The sequence below is a fragment of the Citrus sinensis genome, chromosome 9 (genome assembly GCF_022201045.2).
Source record: "Citrus sinensis cultivar Valencia sweet orange chromosome 9, DVS_A1.0, whole genome shotgun sequence".
Classification (NCBI taxonomy): Eukaryota; Viridiplantae; Streptophyta; class Magnoliopsida; order Sapindales; family Rutaceae; genus Citrus; species Citrus sinensis.
Window position 1 is genome coordinate 8,490,915 of NC_068564.1, and position 24,650 is coordinate 8,515,564.

The following is a 24,650-nucleotide window of genomic DNA, read 5'->3' on the forward strand; positions in this document are numbered from 1 at the left end:
GAATTTCTTCAAAGATAAAATTGAAATATTTTACAATCAATTGTTCACCCCAACGGTGACTATTGATATGAAAAGTACATAAATTGAAATAATGGTTATATACTCAACTAAAATTTATTATTAACCTTTCTAACGAAACTTTGTTAACAAATTTATGCCCAAAGGATAACAATAATTATTTATCATGTCACTATATGAAAGTAAATAATTCAATGGATAATTGGGTCTAGTAAGTGTAGACATGACTTTCCCAATAGATAGCTTGTCAAAGCGGTACTAGATTATCGTTATAATAAATTAAAATGCATTTATGGTTTTTTACATTTTTATCATTTTTCGTAAATATTATATCAAATTATTTATGCATAGATGTTTTATTTTTCAAAAAATGTCTTCCCTGAGCCTACTTACTATTATTCTAAATTAAAACAAATTCACTAGCGAGAACTATATAGTTTGGAAAAGAAATTCATTCATTGTTCTGACTGTTGAAAATTATAAATATGTCTTAACTCAGCCATGCCCTCCAGTTCCAGCAGAAGATGCTCATAGAAATCAGAGAAATCTTTATGAGAAATGGCAAAAGGCCAATGAAATGGCAAAATGCTACATTTTAGCATCGATTTCTAATATTCTGCAGACCAAACATCAGAACTTGGAGATTGCCATTAGAATAATGGATAGTCTCCAAGAGATATTCGACCAGAGTACTTGCTCCATGAGACAAGCAGTGCTGAAAGGTATTATGAACAGTAAAATGGGGAAGGGCTCAAGAGTTCGTGATCATGTCCTTAAAATGATGGACTATTTGAATGAGGCTGAGATTCAGGAAGCACAAATCGATGATAACTCAAAGATTGACATGGTGCTAGAATCTCTGCCAGAAATATTCAAGGAGTTTAAGGTCAATTATAACATGAACAAAAAAAACATGATCTTAACTAAATTGATGAACGAACTACATTATGTTGAAGAGATCTATCGTGCTAAGAAATCTCTGGGAAGCATAAATATTGCTGAAAAATGTTCTTCTTCTGGACCTAAGCCGAAAGGCAAAGGTAAGAAGAAAGCTGAGAAAAAAAGACTGTCTACCAAGCAAGATGGCAAGTCGAAAGGCAAATGCTTCAAGTATAGACAGAAAAGTCACTAGAAAAATGATTGTCCTAAGATTGTGAAATCAGGTATGGGAAATCTTTTTGTAATTGAGGCTTGTTTAGTTTAGAATCTTGTTGACACTTGGGTGTTAGAGTCAAGAGCAACTAATTATATTTATAATTCACTTTATTAGTTTCAGGAAACCAGGAAACTAAGTGAAGGAAGCGTCAAGCTGCAATTAGGGACAGGACAATTTGTGTCAGTAGTGAAGACTGGATATGTTTTATTATCTTTTAATAATGAGAATTTAGTTTTAAATAATTGTCTTTATGTTCCAGAAATTAAGAGGAATTTAATTACAGTAGCTTGTTTTTCAAAACAATGGTACATTGTAAATTTTGGATCCTCTGTTTATATTTTTTATAATAGGAGACTTATTTGTTCTAGTACATTGGAAGATAATTTATACCATTTAAGTCCAATAATCCATTCTATGCATAACATAGTGATCAATAATGATAAGCATACACATTTATCTAAGAAAATAAATATTTCTTCCAACTAATGTTACAACTGGCATTTACGCTTAGGTCATATAAATCAAAATAGGATACAGAGAAAGATCAAATATGGACTCTTGAGTCCATTAGAAAATGAATCATTGTCGCTCTATGAATCTTATTTAGAAGAAACAATGACCAAAAGGCCATTCTCAGCCAAAGGAGTGCGTGCAACAGTACCACTTGAATTGGTACATACAGATGTATATGGACCAATCAATGTATAAGCTCGAGGAGGTTATGAGTATTTTATCACTTTCACTAATTATTACATGAGATACAATTATGTTTATCTGATGTGTCATAAGTCTGAAGCTCTTGAGAACTTCAAAGAGTATAGGGTTGAGACAGAAAAACAATTAGATAAAAACATAAACAAATTTCGATCTTATCGATGTGGTGAATTTCTCTCAGGAGATTTCAAAGAGTCTCTAGTTGAAAATGGGATTATATCTCAGTTAACTGTCCCAGGGATATCACAACAAAATGGGACAGTTGAAAGGAGAAATATAACTCTTTTGGATATGGTGAGATCTATGCTTAGTTATTCTTCATTACCAATCTCTTTTTGGGGACTAGCACTAGAAACTGCAGTTTACCTCTCGAATTTCGTTTCATCTAAATCAGTGCCTAAAACCTGAATAGAATTTTGGTCAGGTCGCAAATTAAGTTTACGACATATCCGTATTTGGGGATCACCAGCACATGTGCTAAAACCAAAGATAGAAAAAATGGATTCACTATATGGGGGCCACCTCTTGAGGGCCCAAGCGCCACCAAATGCCACATATAGTGCAAAGTGTCATATATAAGTTATTACATATGAAAAGTTAATTTGAATGTTTTGGTTCACTATCCATAGTTATTTTTATTCTGATTCTGATCGTATTATATGATATATCTGTTCTGGACCAGTACTGGGTTTCTATTCTGAGTGTGCACACGATATTCTGGTTCTGTTTCTGGCCAGGTCACCAGGACTACAGGTGACACTATGTAACATGAGCTAACTATCTGATTTCTGTGTACGCGTTATACGATTTGCTTTCATAATTGATTATTATTTTGATATTCTGAATTACCATGAATTTATATCATCTTATTGAAATATGTTGTTTTATGAAACTTATGAATTATAATACATGTTTTAAATAAAAGAATGCTTGCAATATTTTTGGTATCGGTAGGGCTAGTGTGTTAGGAATGGTTTTACTTACCGAGTTGACGACTCACCCGTTGTCATTACTTTTTGCAGATTAAGTTGCTTTTGAGAGGTGTGCTTAGCATTAGAGTTAGAGATTTCGTTTCTTTTTTTGCTAGTTGAATAAGAGGGGGAATAAACTCATATTTCTGTTATGAACTTGTAATTTGAGAGTTTTAAGACTTTTGTTATATTTATGTCTTGGAGAGAGATTGATTAGTATTAGACATATAAATTTGTGGATTTTATTGAATAAAATTTGAGGTATTTCGGTTTGAGATTTTTGGCATAAGGATTTGAATTTGTAAGTAACCTTCTTCTTCACGTGTTTCGCACGTGTTAGATTTGGAGTGTTACATTTCACTTCCCTCGAGGAAGACTATATGAATAACTTCAAACTTAAGAGTAAGGTAATACTTGAAGAACTATCAAGTGATCATGTTGATACTCAGCTTTCAACACTTATTATAGAACAAGAAGAACAACAACAACCAGCTGAACAACAACCAGCTGATCAACACAGGATTATCCTTAAACAACCATCACTTTTAGAACCTCGTCGTAGTGGGAGGGTAACTAGGTTACCTGCAAAATACATGTTAGTGAGAGAAACCTATACGGCTATCTCATATGAACATGTACAAGATCCCACTAGATACAACGAAACTCTAGTAGAAAGAGATGTTGAATTTTAAAAAAAAAGTCATGAATCAAGAAATGGAATCTATGTATTCCAATAAAGTCTGAAAACTTGTAGAGGCGCCAAATGGAGTAAAATCTTTAGGGTGCAAGTGGATCTACAAGAGAAAAAGAGGAGTAGACGGAATAATGGAAACATTTAAAGGAAGATTAATAGCCAAATGGTTTACTCAGAAAGAGGGAATCAATTATGAGGAAACATTTTCTCCGGTTGCTATACTTAAATCCATCAAGATTGTGCTCTTCATTTCTGCAGTGCTAGATTATGAAATTTGGCAAATAGATGTCAAGATTGTCTTTCTTAACGGGCATCTTGAATAAGACATCTACATGGAACAACCAGATGGATTCATACAAAAAGGCCAAAAATACATGGTATGTAAGTTGCAGAGATCCATTTATAGATTGAAACAAGCATCCCTGTCATGCAACATCAGATTTGATCAAGCGATTAAATCGTTTGGATTCATTCAGAATATTAATGAACTATGCGTGTACAAGAAAATTCAAGAAAAATATGTAGCCTTCCTAGTTCTTTATATAAATGATATTCTCCTAATTAGAAATTATATAGGAGTATTGACTACAATAAAGAGTTGGTTAGCAAACCAATTTAATATGAAAGACCTAAGAGAGGTAAGTTATATTCTTGGTATCAAATTACTACGAGATCGGAAGAATAAAACTTTAGTCTTGTCTCAAGCAATCTATATCGACAAGATATTAGGTAGATTTAGCATGGAAAATTTCAAGACTGGTTTGTTACCATTCAAACATGGAATTACATTCTCTAAGGATCAATTCCCTAAAACATCTGAAGAGATAGATAGAATGAGACGAGTTTCCTATGCAAAAGTTGTGGGAAGTCTCACGTATGTCATGCTTTGCACTAGGCCAGACATTTGTTTTGCGGTAGGGATGGTTAGTAGATATCAATCTAATCATGGAGTTAAACACTGGACTGTAGTCAAGCATATAATGAAGTATCTGAAAAGAACTAAAAATTATATGTTTATGTATTCTGGTGATGAACTCATTCCAATTGGTTATATTGATTCTAAATTTATGTCAGATAAGAATTCTAGAAAATCAACTCTCGGCTATGTGTTTATATTAGGAAGTGGAGCTATTAGTTGAAGGAGTGTGAAACAATCTTGTATCGCAGACTCCACAACTGAAGTTGAATATATGGCTGCATCTGAAGCTACTAAAGAAGCTATATGGTTCCGCAAGTTCCTACAAGATCCTGAGGTGGTACCTGCTATAACTGCACCCCTTAAAACTATTTTGTGATAATAGTGGTGCAGTAGCTCAATTTAAGGAACCAAGAAACCATAAGAAACAAAAACATATTGAGAGGAAGTATCATCTTATAGGGGATATACTACCGATATAGTGCAGAGAGGTGATGTGGAGGTTACTCATATTACGTCACGGCAAAACTTGGCAGATCCTTTTACTAAAGCCATACTTGGGAAACCTTTTAACTTGCACTGAGAATCCATGGGCATGCGTGAGATGTCAAATATGCTTTGAGAGCTTGTGGAAAATTGTTAGGAAAATATTATCTTTAAAAGCATATGTGTTTATTTAATTGTAATAAATAATTTTTCTGATTAATAAAATAAATGAGGTATTTTATTCAAATATCTTAATTGCATTAATATTTTGAGTAAAGTCTATTTAATCATATTATATGTATTTATGTGATCACCATGTGGATTCATAGAAGATATAAATACAAGTTATCTTATTATTAAATAAATTAAGTTCGCAGTTGATAAATAAAGTTAGGCACTTTATTTAGGTATATACTGTAATAAATTCATTGAATGATTTGTTTTAATCATGTATGAAGTTATTGATGTAGTACGACTATATTGAACATGATCACATATGAGATTTAATTAACTTTACAATAACTGTCAGATTTATTAAATCTCATAGGCATTGATTTTACTGTAATCTTAATCTTGAGTTAGTTATGATTTCATGATTGTAATTGTTATTCCATTTGAGTTACCAATAGACACGACACACACTTATAGTCAAGATTATCCGGTATCTTGGTGGGAGCAATTATGAGTATTGGAGTTATAGATTAACAATATAGAATTTGTACAACACATCTTTTGATGGGTTTTCAGCACTTGATCATAGAATTCTCTGGCTAGAGTGTGTCAACATATTTAGTATGTTGAAAATGATCATTAAAGAAAATCAGTAAGTATCAATGAACAAGATGTAATTAAATTGATTGAACAGTTGAGATATCGATTTAATTAACGATGTGGTACAAAGGATTATGCAGTAAAAAAATTAATGTGGCATTGGTCGAATTATTATTCGAAAACACTATCTCATATAGCATACAATTATAGAGGTCAATTCCAATATTTTAGTGGAGTAGATTTATAATTAAATAATTGGGCTAGTTTAATTACATGCCTAATTATTGTAGCCACTATTGTATGTACCCATATGATCCCTGGGTTAGCTCATTTAATTGGCTGCACTGCTACTAGATTAATAAGAAAGATAACTAGGTATTTGGGTTAAAAGCCTAAATATATTATTTAGGGGAGGCTCCATTTAATATGTTTGTGTATAATAGGGCTTGTGTTATTTTTCAAGATGGGCCCCTATAACACAAGAACAAGTAACGCGACTTTTGGTTTTATTATTTTTTAATTTAAATCAAATGTGATTTAATAGAATTAAAAATTAATAAATATGGAGCCTATGGTTTTCACCAAATAGAGATATAAAATGGCTTATTTTCTCTAAAAGAAAATAGAGAGCCACATTATACAGATAAAAAAAATTCTCTCTAATTTTGAGAGGAATATTTTCTCTTGCTAGTTACTTTTTGTGGTGATAAAGGCGCTCACACATCAAGTGCAGATCAAATTTGAGTCATCCTGAAAGATTATTTGGGGACGAATCGTGATCTAACGAGTGTGGTGGTGATGGATCGTGATCTAACCAACGTGGTGGTGACAGATAATAAACTAACAGGTGTGGTAGTGACGAATTGTGGTTTGGGAACCTAGAGTAATTTCGATAGTTCATCTTATCGGATTGTTAAGATATGATTTTCTATATTATGAATTTTTATGTATTATATGAGATCAATCCTAAAAGGTTTTTTTTTTTTTTTTAGAAAAACTGATTTTTTAACCAACAGGTTAATAGAGAGACTGAGCTCGATGAGGTTACAAAGAAGGCTAAATGATCACATACCACATACCAGAGAGGTAATGTTATAAATTGCATGTTGAAATAAAAACAAGAGCAAATTCTAGGGGATATGGCAAGTTTAATTTGAAGAGATGAATAAGTATCAACAGCATCAGCATAGCTCTGAGTAAGCTGGTGATGGTGTTGGGATTTGTTGTTAATAACACAAACCAATTAGCTGTTCCTGCTAAATGCTTCTGCGCGTCCAACCCACTAAATCCAGGCTGCAGTAGTCGAAGCGACGGTCGGCTCCATACGGGAAGGAAAAGAAGGTATGGGAGGGAATCGATAACTCAAACCATAAATCCTGACCATTCATTGTAGCATACCCACCTGTCAGAGATATAGAGTTCAGATCATGATAGGTTTTGAGCCTTCTTAAGCATGCTTCCAAGAACAAGTCACTGAATTTAGAGAGTAAATGATAAATAACCAATCTTAGCTCACCCAAAACATTATGGTAATAATACTTGGCCAATCAAAGAATTGTGCATTAGTTTATGATTCTGTTTCCTTGCCTTGTTTGGTCACATTATAGCTCACAATTTCCTTTTTCTTTTGAGATTCGACTTAGCACTACTAGTAGTATAAATTGTTATGCCCCTTGAAGCCTAGCTTATTTGACAATCTCAAAGAAAGATTCAAACAAAATCTACTGAGAGAATAATTCCCTGCAGAGGTACCTTGAGAATCCACTCATATCGGCAACAACGGATTTGAATGGAACTGAAGTTGAACAAGTCTCTGTTGAGTATGTTCCAGAAAGAGTAGATGTTCCAGAAAGAGTAGATTTTGATGATGGTCTTGATGGCGAATTCAGAGAGGAGTTTAAAAAGATTTTCGAGAAATTTAGTTTTCAATACCCTCTTGGTTCTCTCGAGTCTGCCAGCAAGATGAAGAAGGAGGCCGACTTATCTGATTCAGAAGATGAAGAGCAGCAGGACAATCGACAAAAAGTGAAAGGCCTTTCAAAGAAGAGGAAAAAGCATGGACGAAGGATGAAGATTGCTGAAGTGAAACGGTACTGCTCGAGGCCTGATGTTGTTGAAGTGTGGGATGCAACTGCAGCAGACCCCAAGTTGCTGGTTTTTCTGAAGGCATACCGAAATACTGTTCCTGTGCCAAGGCATTGGTGTCAGAAGAGAAAATTCTTGCAGGGTAAGCGGGGAATTGGAAAGCAGCCATTTCACCTACCAGATTTCATTGCTGCGACAGGAATTGAGAAAGTTAGACAAGCTTGCAATGAGAAAGAGGATAGTAAGAAGCTGAAACAAAAGCAAAGTGAACGCATGCAGCCAAGGATGAAGAAAATGGATATAGACTATCCGGCTCTCTATGATGCATTTTTCAAATACCAGACAAAGCCAAAGTTGACAACTCATGGTGATCTGTACTATGAAGGGAAGGAATTTGAGGTAAAGCAGCTAATGGAGATGAAGCCATGCACCTTATCATATGAGTTAAGAGAAGCTCTTGGTATCCCGGATGTGGCTTCTCCGCCGTACCTAAGAAATATGCAGAGATATGGTGCCCCACCTTCGTACCCCAATCTCAAGATCCCTGGTTTCAATGCTCCCATTCCACAGGAAGCAGACAAGCCTCATGTTGTTGACACGGAGCCAGTTGATAAGACAAGGCATTGGGGTGATTTGGAGGAAGCAGAAGATGAAATTGAAGAAGAATTGGAAGATGGCATTGAATCAGTTGAATCGGTGGATACACTACCAAAGTATTCTTACTGGCATTGAAACACCTGCTGTTGTTGACCTTCGTAAGCAGCAGAGGAAGGAACCTGAGAGGACTTTATACCAAGTTCTTGAAGAAAAAGAGGAGAGAATTGCTCCTCGGACTTTACTTGTAACAACACACACGTATGTGATCAACACTGGCACACAAAAAAGACAAGAGTCAAAAGGGTTGATCTGCTTAAAGGCCAGCAAACAGATAGAGTGGATGCCATTTTACAGCCGGAAGAGCTTGAAGTTATGGACAACGTGCTGCCCGCAAAATACGAGGAAGCAAAACAGGAGGAGAAGTTGCACAGTCAACGCCAGGACTTCAGTGGCATGGTTGCTGAGAATGAGAAGAAGAGAAAGCGTCAGATGCAGGAGAAGGAAGGAAAATCGAAGAAGAATTTAAAATTTTAAGATTCCAGACAACACTAACTTTATAACATGTAGAAAAGACTTCATTTAATCTCTTCTGGGGAAATAATCTGTCAATTAACTGCAAGTTTATAAATCCTGAAAACTGTAATCAACAAATCTAGCAACCATATCAAGCCAACCACCAAGCAAAATTACTTCCTACTATATAGGTAATAGACATGAAATTAAAGCATGAAAGCCTCAAGGCATGCTGTTCGTAAGTTGTAAACTGGATTGGTTTAGAGTTTGTAAGATTCAAGTGCTTAATCGAGTAATGTAATTACAAGCATTCCACTAGAGGAATGGGCATTCTCATCTCACTCTAGCTCTCTGCTTTGTCATCTGGATTTTATGAAAGCAATACTTTGACTGCAAGTCTGTGTTATGTAAACAATTTGTTTCATTTCCAATTGTAATATATTCCCATTGTCTAACATTTTTCAAATGAAGTTATGGCTTCTGAAAGAGCTATTTCTTATATGTTCTTTTGCAAGAATTGTTTAATAAGGTCATGTTCCAAAAACCATTTTATGCTTTGCATATATATATCTAAATTGATTAAATTGAAAAGCAGGGAAGATGAAAGTAAGTGCCACTGTGATTGTAAAATGATTTTGAAGATTATCCCCGAAAGTAGAAAATTTTGGTTGGATGAGTTAAAAATTATTCAATTCAACCGTTGGCCATAATTTTTTTTCGAATTATAGCAATGTAAAATATTGCAAATGATTCATCAATCTGAGTTAAAAAGGGGCAGGCCGCAGTCTGCACAAATAGCTTCACAAATATTAGTGATCGCTTGACTGGAGATACAACCTGAGGGTGAGATCTGGGAAAAATTGCAAGAATAATTTGAAAGCCTATGCAAGTACCGACAGTAGGATTAATCACATAGTACTCTGCTACTATTTAGTCCATCAGTTGAAACTATTCTGTGCGTCAAACAATTCTACTGTCCAATTCACGTAAGATCTTCTGAAGTGACCATTCAAAGCCAGTTAATATAGTTAGAAGCGGTTATGACATGGCACTGATGAGGTGGCAAGGGGTGTCCAGTTAGTTATAAGTTCGTTAGCTTCTTAGTCAAGTTGCAGGCTGCTATAAATGAAGTTGAGGGGGGGCCGATTATTTGTTAAATTTGTGCCTTCGTTTGTGAGAGATTAGAGAGAGTATATTCAGTTCATCACATATAAATATGGAAAACACAAAAACTAGAGACAGTCATAAGAGGAAGCTTAGATGACTTAACGGCAAAAGAACTATTATTAATCAAATTGCAGGAAATTGTTGAATAATTAAACATTTCTAAACCTTCATTAATTATTGAATTGTTTACATTTTTTAATTTTTTCGTTGCATAGTCGATTTTATTTTTATATATCATAGTTGATTTTTATGAGCTACATTAGGGTTTAAAATCATTTTAATATTTAAATTAAACTTTTTGAAACTTTTGCAACTCTTGAGGATTCCACCTAGTAACTAATAATAGTCCACGCTGTAAAATATTGGATATTGCTCATCAACTCGCAAAACAAAATATTAAGTAAACTAAAATGATTATCTAAAAATTTGCTAAGAAAAGAATTGAGCAATTACATATTAGAAAAATTAAACTACAGCAGAATTAAATAAACTATACCAGCTGTAATCACAACACAACCAACTTGATCTCTTTGACATCTAAAATTAACCATTTGTAAACATGTATAAATAGCCCCCTAATTAATGACATTACCAACTACCAAGTAATAATAAATTGATCAAGATTAATAAGACAGAGTTTAGACAGAGAATATGTAATGGCTTTACATGAAAAGTTCTTCATTTTTTGTGCATTTTTGTAGTACTCTTGGTTACCATGAGCAACTAGATTGCAATCCAAGTTCTTAGATTGAAATCTATATAAATCAAAAAATAAAAAAAGTTTTTATCGCAGTATTAAATTAAAGTATATATGAAAGCTAATTCCAAACATAATGAAAAAAAAACTTACTGGAAAAAAAAAAAGAGAGAAAGAAAGATAAATACCCATGAAAAGGTTTATTATTGTTGAAGCTGAAACTTTAGCTTGAAGGATGATCCTGGTGCAAAGAAAAAGCTTTTTCTACTTCTGCCCATGTTTCTCAGAAGTGTCGTTTAATAAATTGATGTGCATGTCAGTCTTTATGCATTGCATATCCAAATTGATTTGAGTTGAATATCAAGGGTAAGATGAAAGTGGAACTGTGATTGTAACATGATTTTGTTTCAACATGAAGATTGAAGATCATCCATGGCAGGAGGAGATTCTGGTTTGAAGACTCATGCTATTCACATACCTTTTGGTTGCATTTCCAGAATTTAAAAGATTTTTTAACTTCTATCTTTGAAGGCAACCACAATTTATATTCCGATTTTTTTTTCTTTTTTAGTGATATTCAACTGGACAGCTAGTAATGGGTAACACAACATCCTAGGTATGAATCGTTCTAATAAAATTTGAATAACCTAGAACAAAGATTTAGTGTGCACTGTGCAATTGCTTGGTTCAAACTTAAACTAGACTCAAGTAATTTGTGGTTCAGCCACAGAGACGACCAATGTTGAACGTATTGATTGAATCATGCATGAGGCATAAAAGTTTCGATTCGTTGGCAAGACACAAGGCTGCTGCGCAGGAATGAGGGCATAATAGAATCACCTCAAAACTAAGATAAACACATCACAAAAAATTTACACCAACTGCAGAAGTTTATGTACATTAGCTAACTTCAGAAGTGTTGAGAAACAACTGACATGATCATCAAATTATGCCTGATCGAAAAATACAACCATGAAAACACAAACTATAGATGATGATGATAATAATAATAACCATTCGTAAAAGCCCAAATCATGAATTTCAATTCCAACAAATAATCAATCAAGAAAGCAACATTTTATTTCACAGTAGATGAATTTCCCATCTTTGTAGCAATAAATGAACTTACAAAAACAATTGTGTGTGTAAGTTACAAAATTTTAGGATGCACAGAAAACAGTCTATGCCATCCACCTCCTAATTTCTCACTTCCTCTTATTTCTCAAGGTCCAAGAATAATTGTACTCAGGGTAATCAAATCAGTGAAGGGTAACGCAGAGAAAGGGGTAGGGAAAAAAAATGCCACAGGCCTTGTTTACAACAATTACTCCTAAACAGAAAATTGTACAAATTACAGCTGACGAGCACCAGTGAGGTGACTAATTTCTCCAGCAGTGCCAAAAATATTGAACATCCTTCCTCAAATTATCCACATATTGAAAATTTATCCAGGAGACATATTCTCCATTTCTCGTGTATTCCAAGGACCAGGTAAAAGGGATTTGGTTTTTGGGTAAAGGCAAGCATCCAAATCATATCCAACAGACTTCATTCTGCAAAGAAGATGATAGGCATGAACTTTTTTATTATCTTTAGAAAAAAGAAGAGACCTAAGCAGATAGTTGCAAACCCGTGGCCTCAGGATGAAACCATTCTTCAGTGTGTAAAGGAAAACATCCATCGCCAGGTCTAGATACCCTCGTTTGCAGAGACCATGTATCAACTTAACACAGCTTGGGGGGGTGACGATGGCCTTGCACTCTACTAGAACAGAAAAAATATTTAAAGCTTCTTTTACTTGCCCATCCTGACACAGTCCAATGAGCCAAATGGTATAAGGCGCTAATTGAAAATCATTCAGCTTAAAATCCATTTCCAATAAGCCTTGGATTGCATTTTCCACTTCTCCCTTCTGAAGGAATTCCTCAATTGATTTCATTGATTCATCATCCCGACCAGAAATGTCCCTCAGATACTGCAACCAAAGACTAAAAGCTAATGAGAACTTCCTCCTCCGACATGACCACGTCATAAGTGACTTGTAAACTGCTGGGCTAGGTGTACAACCATTCTGCGGCATTTGTCCAAAGATTCTAAAGGCGTCCTCTTCTCTGTCAACTCTCTGAAGACCATTAATCAGTGTTCCATAAGTTACAGAATCAGGGCGGAGCCCCTTGAGTTGTAGCTCCTTGAAAAGCTTGAGAGCACCATTAATGTTGCCAACCTTACAGAAACCATTAATCAAACTATTGTAAGTGATGATGTCTGGCAAATTTCCACTTTCAGCAAGTTGCATGAGAATCTTGTAGGCCTTATGAATCAACCCCGCGGTACAATATTGCTCCACCATAGTTTGTAAACTAGCCTTATCATGAACCCGATTACCACCCTGAGAAAGCCGAAGAAATAGCGTAGGATTTTTCCCTATCTCCATCTTATAAAACAAAAGGTTAGCTTTCTCAAGCTCACCAGCCTTACAAAGTCCATCAATAAGAGCATTGAACATACCAACAGAAGGAAAACACCCAGCCTTTTCCATTTTATTGAAAAGTTTTTGTGCATCATCAACCATTCCATTCCGGCACATACCACAAATAAGAATGGTGAAAGTGTGAGTATTTGGAAGGCTATCACGCTTCCAAATCTCGACTTGAAGGGAGCGTGCCTGATCCAAAAGACCCAGATCACAAAACCCTTTAATCAAAGCATTGTAACAATATGTATCTGGGACTATTCCTCTCTCCCTCATGTCACTCAACAACTTCATAGCATCCTTAACCTTACCAGCCTCTGATAACCCACGTATCATTACACCATATAAAACAACATCAGGCTCGATCTTCTCCTCAAACATTTTCCTATACCACGCATAAGCTTCATCATATCTCTTAGCTCTAAACAGCCCATCAATCAAACAACTATAACTCCCTAATCGAGGAACAAAACCATCCTTCTCAAAAGACCTCAAAAGCGCCAAAGCTTCATCAACTCTTCGTAACTTACAAAACCCATTAAGCAATGCATTATAAGCCACAAAATCAGGACTACAACCACTATCTTTCATCTTTAAAAACAATCTATATGCCTCATCAGCTCTGTTGATTTGGCATAAACCTGAAATAACAATTGTATAAGTAAACTTATTAGGCAAAATGCCTCTCTGCGTCATCTCATCGAGCATCTTAATGGCAACCTCAGTCTTGCCACTCTTCGATAACCCATTAATCAAAAGAGAAAATGTCACTATATTAGGTAAGCAATTCAACTTTACCATCTCATAATAAACAGCCAAAGCTAACAAAAACAATTGTTTACGAAACGCAATATTCAAAACCGCATTGTAAATATAGACATCAGGCTGACAATCAAATTCCTTCATCTTACCAAAACTCTCCAAAGCTTTCTCACAGTCACCCACTTTGTAATATCCCGAAATGAGAACAAAAAATACATCTGACACAACAGAAACATTACCAGACCTCAACTCATCGAGGGTTTGCCAATACAAATCAAACCCATTTGGTTTCAGAAGCATGCTGATGACTGCACTGTTAGAGGCAAAGCTACGCAGACGCTTGCGCTTCGCTGCCCAGATGAAAAAACGGAAACCCACCTGAGGGTTTTTTGTTTTCATGATAACAGAGGTGACGGTGGTCTTGGAGAGGAAGGGAAGCAGCGGTTCCAAGGCCGGTTCGATGGGGGTTACAGTGTCCAGGATGGTGAGCACTTCATTGAGAGTACTTGATTCTGCTGAAGAGGGCGAGTGGAGATAGTGGAATGGTGGTGATAGTTTTGGGAAGAATTGATGAGCGGAGGAGATTGGGCGCAGAAGAAGTGAAGGGAGTTTCATGGCAGATTTGCAAAGAAGGGTGATAATATTCTCATTGTTTACTTTTTGTTTTACTTTTTTCCAGGGATTAGGTTTTCAGATTTTTTTTTTTTTTTTGGGATAAGGGTTTTAAATGGGTTTTAGATCTTGCATGCAGAACGAGAAGAAGAAGACGAAACGACTCTCAGGTTTTGCTGTTTGGTTGACGAGAAAATTTGAGTTGAGCCATTAACATTAAGAGAAAATTTGTTGACTGATTTTGCTTTTTTTTTTTAATTGTTTTATAAATTTGCTTTTACTAATTTTATTATGAGGAAATATATGTTTAGTTATGATATTTTAATTTAAATATTTATTTTATTCTTATATTTTTTTATAAAAAATTAACATTTTTATATTCTTGTCTTTATTTTTTTGAAAATAATTTTTTATTTTTAATTTTAATTAATTTATCTCTAAAAATATTATTTAACAAATTAACTCATAATTATTTATTAATAAATAATTTTTGGAAATTTTGATATTTTCTGTATCTATACAATAATCTTATTAATAATTACTTATAAATAATTAATATCAGTTAATTTAAAAAGTTAAAAATCTTTATAATAATTTTTTATATTTGTTTTATAAAAAATTAATTTAACAAATTCATGTAAAAAATAAAATATTATATAAAATTTAAATAAATTTTTATGTTATTTTTAAGATTAATTTAATAAATTATTATTTTTCTGCTTTTGTTTAATATTCAGACCACTTCTAAAGCCCGAAATTAAAGAAAACAGTTTGTTATTCTTTTTCCATTTTTAAAAGGAAAAAAGAATAAACAGAAATTGTCTTTTATTTTTTTAAAGTAAATGCCATAATTTTTATTTTTTAAAAGTAAATTCTCTAGGTTTATCCTTTTATCTCAAGTTCGTGACTCGCCCCCGGCCATGTCCAGTTTTATGAGGAGGAATGTAAGGGCAATATTGTCATTTCGTTCCTTTTGCAAAGCAGAGATTCTTCCAGCACTCTGATTTTCAAAAGCTTTTAATGAGTTTGGGATAAAATTCAAAATATTTAAGTTGTATTTAGCTTGGCTCTAATTTATGATAATTGAAAATCAAATTGCAATGCATATGGTTACAAACTAAAATTCCATGTTCAATTCGGTTTAGTTTTAATAAAACCATTCTGGTTCAATTAATGAAACTGATGGCTTTGTTTTTTATTTAGTTCGATTTGATTTGTAATTTCTATAATATTAAAAATTTTAAAAATCACTTTTTTTAATATATGAATCATAGATAGATCTGAGTATGATAGGACGGACTTTGAAAATTTTATATTTAAATTTAGATTCAGGTTTAACAACAGTAACAAATCAAAAAAAATAAAATAAACGATTAACTATTAACAAAAAAATTCAAATGAGATCAAAGTAAAACGACTTTGTGAATAAAATCAACCAAACTAAAAGTCGATTTAGTTCAACTTGGTTTACAAAATTCAATTTTAATTTGATTTTAAGTCTACCAAACCGAACCCAAAATTGTCCACCCCATGCGCCTCAAGGAGCCTACTTTTTTATATGTATAATCTGTATGCCTTATCTATTGTAGTTCTTGAAACTAAATTTTGCAAAAGCTCAATCCAAAAATAAACCTTAGTTTCATTACTTATAAGTTAAAAGTAGTCTAAAATAAACCACAAAAAATAGACATTTGTTATAATATTCAAAATTCTAAATAGTATAAAATCGGGAAAATATTATTAGACAAATTCGTTTTCTTCCAAATAGTATAAAATTGGACTAAAAGTCGCGGCATTATAGCAAAAGCTTATTAATAATAAAGGGGGAAAAAAACAAAGTGAGAGAATTTTTCATTGAAACACAACTATATATATAGTATCTGTCTAATGTGGTTGCTGGCATTTTTTAAAATGCTAATTTAGGATTTCACACAAAAATGTGAAATGTCAAATGCTTTTGCACTATTGTAAAATGATTTTTCAATAGGTTGCAATGGTGTAAAAGCATTTGACATCGTTATAAAATCTCAAATTCATATTTTAAAAAATATGAGTGTTCTCATCTGAGAATTAACACACACATACATATATAAAGAGTCATTCTCTCATGCAAACGTCTTCATTTTTTTTTTTCATGTGAACATACTATTAAGCAATATAATTTAATAGAGTCATTATCTCATTTTACTATTAAATCAATGTGGTTTAATAGAGTAAATATTTAGTTAACAAAAAAGCTCAAGCCCAGCCAAATCAAACTGAATTTGTAAACTAAATCAAAATTCTATTTGATTCACTTTAGGTTATAAAATTTTGTTCAAGTTTAGTTTCAATTCTCCTAAACCAATTCTAAAATGTCCGTCCCATGGGATCTTACTCTTTTTTTTATTTGGACCAAGATCTGAAGTTTAGTTGAACTTGTGCTGAACACCAAATCAACTGTTAGCAATAAATTAGATCCCACATGAAACAATTGATGCCCGTCGATCTGATTCTTAGCAAAAATTCAGGCGATGAGCAGATCCATTTCCTTTTCATTTCTAATTTCTATGTCGTATCTGTTGTAGTTCTTGAAATAAACTTTCTAAAAGCTCAATCCGAAAATAAACCTGTTTCATTATTGAGCAGATATAAGCGGACTACTAAATTCTAAATAGAGCAAAATTATGAAAATGTTGTCAGACAGAAATTCTTTTTCTTCTTAAGAGAGGCAGTCTTATAACATGGGCTCACCAACAGCACGCCGCAATGAATTGGCGTACTGTGATAAGATAATTTCAGTGCCAAATAAAAGAAGTATTGGATGTATTTACAACAGCCTCCATGGGCTTACCCACACCACATTGAATTTTATTACTAAGTTGACCAACAATCTTAGCCCACAAATCCGTGCCCTTCCAAAGCCAACCCATTGAAAAATTAGTATTTACTTTTCTAAATTCTCTAATTCAATGTTTTCTTATTTATTGACATGGGAAAACCTAGCAAGCCTCAGGGTTAGTTTAAATGTACACATAAACCTTTTAAGTTTAAAAATGGTAACGCATATTTTTTTTTTCTAAAAACAATTATACTCATATGGAATGAAGTGGGGTGTACATATATATGTGTATGTGTATCTATCTATATATTTATCTCTGTGTGTGACTATTTTTTAAAATAAAATGTGGAAACATGTACATTTTCAAGCAAATTTCGGGAGTTTTGGTGGTGGTTTTTTTTTCCTATTAACATGTGTTTTTAAGGACATAAGTTACTTGTAAAGCATTAATTAAATACTTCTAGAAGCTTAGTAAGATTATTTTCAAGCAAATTTATGGCCAATTTGATAATGGTGTATCTTTTAAAATAATTAATAGTGGCTGGTTTCTAGAAATACTCGATTATGAAGAGAATTGTTTAAAGGTCTAGTTAAATTTATTTCTGAAAGTACTGTAAGTTTTAAAAATAGTTATATGTGTTTGATAAATCTTACAGTTAAATTATTATAAACATATAAATGACTGAATTTAACATAATATTGAATAAATTTTATTTATACATCTATAAACTTGTATTAAATTTTTTTTATTGTACGCACATGGCACACACACATATACATACACATATACATATATGTATATGTATATATGAATATATATATATAATAGGTGGTAACTAAATAAATATTTTATATTATTACTTTTATTTTTTGTTTGTTAATCTCAATATAATTAGTAATAAGAATAACATCTTTAAAGTTAATGATTTTATTTCCTGATTAATAAGGTTATTTTTAGATTTTAATAACTCATATAAAGATATGTATGAAATTATATTAAGTATAAACTTTATTTTTAAAATTAGATTTTCAATAGCTATTCCTTCCCAACTTTTCATAATCTGCGGTAGGATGAGATAATTTTGTCAACAAATAATTTCTAAAAATTTTATCAAACACTAAAATTAAGTTTTAACTTTTTAAAAATTACTTTTAAATGTTTCAAAAATATTTCCAATTAAATCTTTATTTAACTAATCACTTAAATGAAAGGCTACAAAATAAATTTAGACTTTACCTCTTCTTATATTGTTTTTCCAATATATATATATATAAAGTTGAGACTTGAGGAGGTGATGTGGCATCACAATTTTTCATCTTTGTATATTTTCTATTATCTAATAAATAGAGAAAATTTCTTTTAAATTTGACTTTTCATTTTCTCGTAATTAATTTGATTGTTATTACACAATAACAATTATGTAAATGTTTTAATGAGGCATATTTTTTGTAATGAACATCAAGGGGGAGTATTATGAATTTATTAAAATAAATGTAGATGTTCATAACATATATCTCTTACTCTCCCCACTATCTCCCATTAGCAACCTTTAACTTTCCTATAACTCCCACTATCTCACAAAGAATTATGATCCATAATTTTTCATTAATTTCATGGAGTGATTATGTAACTATAAAATGAGAACTCATCTTTTTATTTTGTACACACACAATTGGAATAAATAAAATCACTCTCTAATATATTCTCTCATTTTATTCTTTATCTTGCGTTGCTTCTTTATTTGTATTGCTGGCTAATATTTTTTTTTTTTATAAGACTGCCTCATCTTAAAAAAAAATCAATTCATATTTTTTATCAGTTTCATCAAGTGTAAAGTAAGAAAAAAAGATAATATTAAATTTTTTTTTAAAGCCGCGTGAAACGCGGTTCTATTTTTTAATATTACATAAGACTCGGTCGGTCACAAAATGTTAAGAGCCCGACCATATGCCATATACATTATTAAATATCACGAGCAAATTGCCAAAGCATCGACAAATTAATATTCTGATGCCTTGGTGATAATCTTTGTCAGCAAACAATTAATGCGGATCATATTCCACTTTCTATTGACCATTCGTTACAATTCCTAATTTTGATTCTTCCTGCAGTCAAAAAAGATGGCACATTGAAAATGATATTTTGGTTGTAATCTTAGACCTCTCTCTCTCTCACTCTCTTTAACGCAAGGGAAAAAGTCTCAACCTCTCTCTCGGTGACTTATGGTATAATTATAGCATTATAAGAGCTTGTTAGGGATTGCATTTGAGAGATTCAAAAGTGATTTTGAAAAGTTAAAATTAATTTTGGTGTTTGGTATAATTTTTTAAAAAATTACTTTTACCAAAATCATTCATCTTGTAATAGATTTTGAAAAATAGGAAAAGGAGTGGCTTTTCAAAATCTGATTTTGAAAATTATTTTTATACTTAATACAATTTCATATATATTCTCATATATATTATAAAAATCTAAAATTATCCTTATCAATTAGGAAATAAAATCATTAACTTTAAAGATATTATTATTATTATTATTATTAATACCAATTATATTGAGATAATAAAAAAATAAGATTATTTAATATTTATTTTAGTAATCAATTATTATATATTATACAATAAAAATATTTTATATAATGTTTATAAATGTGTAAATAAATTTTAGTTAACATTATGTTTACAACAACTTAATAGTAAAATTTATTAAACACATACGGCTACTTTTAAAACTCATAATTGAAATATAAGTGTGCAACCCAAGAGGTGGGGTGAATTGGTATTTTAAAATTTATCCTAGCAAATCCACACAATAAGCAATCTAACGTCTTAATAAAATTGAAAGCAATAAGTTCAATAAAAGCACAATAACAAATGAGTAAGGGAGAAGAGAAATAAATACACGAATTTTTACGTGATTCGGCAATCCCCGCCTACGTCCACGCCTCCAAGTGATCCAAGTTTGAGGATTTCACTATCCGAGTCTTTCCAAGACTTCAACCGTTTACAATTGACTTTAAGGTATCAATGAACCTTTACAACAAAGAGATTATTTCCCAATCTCTTCACTCAAGTGTCTCACACACTCAAATACTTACAATTAAGATGAAGAAATGAAAGTTACAACAAAACTCACTCAAATAGTAGATATTCAAAAATGAAGAACAAGAGATGATTCAATGTCTTTTGTGATTTACAAATTGAAAGCTCAAGATATCACGTGTGCTTTTTGTTTATGCTTGCTTGAGGGCTTGAAAATGAATTGGATTTGAATTTTTATAGTTTGGGCTAAAAAACTAGCCATTATGCACATTTTGGTCATAACCGGCTTGCCGTTTAGGAATTTAGTAAGCCGCTTTTATGTTAGCGTTAAGGCAAAAATTTAAATTTCATAATATCCGGCATGTCGCTTTTCATATCCAGTCAGCCGCTTTTGAAATCTGGATTGCCGCTTGCAAAATCCAGATAGCCACTTGCAAAATCCGGATTGCCGTTTATGCTCCAGAAGCTTACTGCCCCGAATCCGGATTGCCGTTTACCATATCCGGTTAGCCGCTTGCTACAGTAACTACTACAGTAAAATATTTTCTAATTTTACAGTTTGACCTCAAAACTTTATAAAACTGTATTATAGCCCAAAACGTTATGAAAGCTTTCAAATAGGTCCAATTTCAGAATTTCTAAATAATGCTTTGTCAATCCAAAAATTTTTTGAAATTATGATTTCACCCAAACTAAGTGAAATTATAGAATGACCCAAAAATATTTAAATAGTTTCAAATAGGTCCAAATATGAAATTTTAAAATAATATCAAATGTTTTAAAATACTTTCATTTTAGTCCAAAACACTTTAATTCCATAACATCATTTTCTTAAAAAGCACAATTCATAAATCTTTGTTTAATCAATACATTTGGTTTGTTATCATCAAAATCAATATCTATAGCCATATAGGCTAACAATAATACTTTTAAAAATAATTTTTACCAAACGTTTAACTGATTCTTTTTACAACTGATTATTTCTACAGCACAACAAAGAACAATTATTATAAAAGTTGCAGTATTACCAAATAAGCCCTTACAAGCAGCAACTTTTAAACCTAAACAATAAATACTTGTGGGGTGTTGCAAAAAATTTGTTCATTGGATGTCACAAGTTCTGATTAAAATGAAACATGATTTTAAGGTGAAATAAACAATAAATATCTTCTTCTTATATGTTTAAATGATGATTCGACATGATTAAATAATACAAATCTTTCTAAAATATAAGAGTATTTAACTTAATTTTGAAGTGTCTTTAAGGACATTTTCATAATTTATTTCTTTGAGGAAAAAAATTATGTAAATAATGTGATTTAAATTAATATGGAATTAAATAAATACATCAAAAATTTTATATGAAATTTATAATTTCATTCTCTTTAGGAGTCTACTCGAGTAGACTTCAAACAACTTCGTTTAAGGTATGTTTGAAATTCAAGTTGGATAGCTGTAACTTAAAAGTTACAGTACTAAAGTGTTTAATAAACACTAACTGCTGTAACTTAGAAGATATGTTGAAATAATTTTTCACTTGTACGATGAAAAATTTATTATATCTTTAATAATTTTATCAAAATTATTATTTAAAATTCATATTTATTAAAAATTATTAACTTTTATTTTATTGTTATAATTTTTTTTTACAACAACTGTAATTTAAAAATTATAATATCTTAATTCCAAATAGATCCTTAATTGATCATGGGAATTGGAATACGAGAGATAGGTGTTAAACATTCATGGGATTCAACAGCGATAACATTGTAAACAATTTTTACGGCAAGTTAAAAAGTCTTTGGAATCTGTATTTTTTGCGCTGCAGGGGAGCGCAGGCAGACGATACTTGCGATTCTTGTGGGCCAGGGAAGTGGACCCACAAAGAACTTTCGTGGATTAAACGGAAACTGAAACCGTCGCGTTACAACTTGTGCTTGCGTCTTCGATTATTTCCGACAAACGGCATCCCATCTTTGATATTTTAACTTTAACTAACTATTATTACAATAATAATTAAAAAAAAGAAAAAAAACTTAAACCAACTCTTAAGCAAGGCGGCTGAAACTGAACTCTCCTTTAATCTTTACTCTTCATTGAGAAAAAAGACCCTTTTCTTAATGATTAAAAATATTCGTTCGTAAAGAGGAGGTTAGGGACACAAACACAACTCATCTCTTGTTCTTTCTATTATGCGTCATGCACACGACACGATATTGAAAAAATATCTCTCAATTTATCGTCTCTCCTTGTCCAATTATTTTTTAATCATTATATTTCTTTGTCTTAGTTTTTTTTTCTTTTTCTAACGAACGAAATGGTTTTCAATTTGAAAGATATAATTTTTTTTTTGAAAAAATTTGTTCTGCCGTTTGCTTGTTATTGACTAATTGATCTACTTTCCGATTCGTCCAAGTGTGATGTGAACTAAGCCTCGTATAATTGACTAGTTGATTTTTCTTTTAATTTTAGAGTCCAATTATCAAGGCCGTCATTGTCTTCCTTAGAGTAATTAATTATCAAAGCCGTCACCGACGTGAAATTGATTTCTCCCAAGTCTAATATTTATGTCACGTGTAAATTCAGCGCATTTTGAAACGAACGAGGGAGGCATACGTTTGATGCTTTGTCTCAAGTTTACTTGTGAATGATTTTATCCAATCAAATAATAAAGTATAAAACATAATTGTCGACCATAGACAGTTGGAAAAACATAATCTATTGCCTGATTCTTCCATTATCTGACCCCACCAAAATAGATTAGTTGGTCCCACATTTGCAGGCCCAACCGGTGTCTGCTCTCCATGTATGAAAACGACTAACGTGCACCTAAACCCATAATAGAATTTACGTTACGTCAAGAATAATAATTATACATTGCTTTCTCCGAAGTGGGACAATGACTCTGATGAGTAGGCAACATTCCGATTAATATTTCCATATATCAACAGATCACAATTAGGAGGTGTTTGGTGCCCCTTATTACATATCCCATGTTCCGGGCACCAAGTTGAAGCACCTTAATGCTATAGTTGCCGCATTAACTTCTCTTTTTTTTCTTTAATACTAATACATAAATATAATTTCTGAATATAATATAATATTTTATTTTTACATTATAATTACTAATATAAATTAATAAATTAAAAATTTATTCTTCAATAATATTATATTATATTTTAATTTTTATTATATTATAATAATTAATATAAAAAGTCGATTAATCTTTCATAAGTTAATATAACTAATAATAAATATTTAAGTATGAAAAACAATTGAATAATAATTGAAAATTAATAGTTTAAATAATTACTGGATAATTTAGCACAATTAATTTTGTTAGTGAATATGTTACAATAATTAATCGCTTTGTTATTTTGTAATTATCTTTTGGTATATATAAACTTTTACTCTATCATCCTAAGATGATTTTTGAACAAATCTTGTAGATTTTAACTATTTATTTATGTTGTTATGTCATTTAGAGATTATTTGATTAAATTGTTTGTTTCAATATTTATTTCACAGGTTATATATTTAGAAAATACTGAAAAATAAATTTTATATTTTCAAAAATTTAAGGATATAAGCTTTGATCTTTATGAAAGATTATGATTCTTTTAACATTTTTATTAAAAAGTTCAATTTCTAAAATTTAAGACTTTTATATTTAATTTTTTAAAGTACTAATCAATATTATTGTCTAAATATATAATTTAAATTAATCACAAAAAAATTAATACAGTACAATATAGCACAAACACATTGCACAACATTATTATAATACAATGCTAATATAATACAACACAATACGATACACATGTATTAAAATAATGCAATACAACATAATACAATACAATATGTCAAATGCACACTTAGAAATTTAATGGAGACGGGTTCCAATGGACAATGATTTTTCATTTTTAAGCGCTAATTTTTTAGATATTTGTATCCATCAATTATTAGACAAATTCTTAATAATACTAAATCTATTAAATACCCATTAGGGTATGGGTATTTAACGGATTTTTCATATAATTCTCGCCACTTACTTCCTCAAAATTTATTATATAAATTTATACATCATTATAATGTCCAATTAAATACATACAGAAAAAATATATTACTAACTCTACCAAATAAATTTGAATATTC

General features: G+C 31.6%; 1 protein-coding gene and 1 pseudogene across 1 annotated transcript; one reads left to right on the plus strand and one right to left on the minus strand.

The window, feature by feature from the left end:
• Window positions 1-676: 676 nt before the first annotated feature.
• Window positions 677-8,942, plus strand: LOC102612544 (uncharacterized; annotated as a pseudogene).
• A 2,903-nt stretch (window positions 8,943-11,845) lies between these two features.
• LOC102624749 (pentatricopeptide repeat-containing protein At1g79540) lies at window positions 11,846-14,897 on the minus strand. The gene has a single exon (XM_006492865.4). The coding sequence runs from the start codon at window positions 14,633-14,635 to the stop codon at window positions 12,230-12,232; it is 2,406 nt and encodes an 801-aa protein (XP_006492928.2). The 5' UTR covers window positions 14,636-14,897; the 3' UTR covers window positions 11,846-12,229.
• Window positions 14,898-24,650: the final 9,753 nt, after the last annotated feature.

Coding starts and splice junctions, on each gene's coding strand:
- LOC102624749 (XM_006492865.4), bottom strand. CDS start 14,635: ATGAAACTCCCTTCACTTCTTCTGCGCCCAATCTCCTCCGCTCATCAA.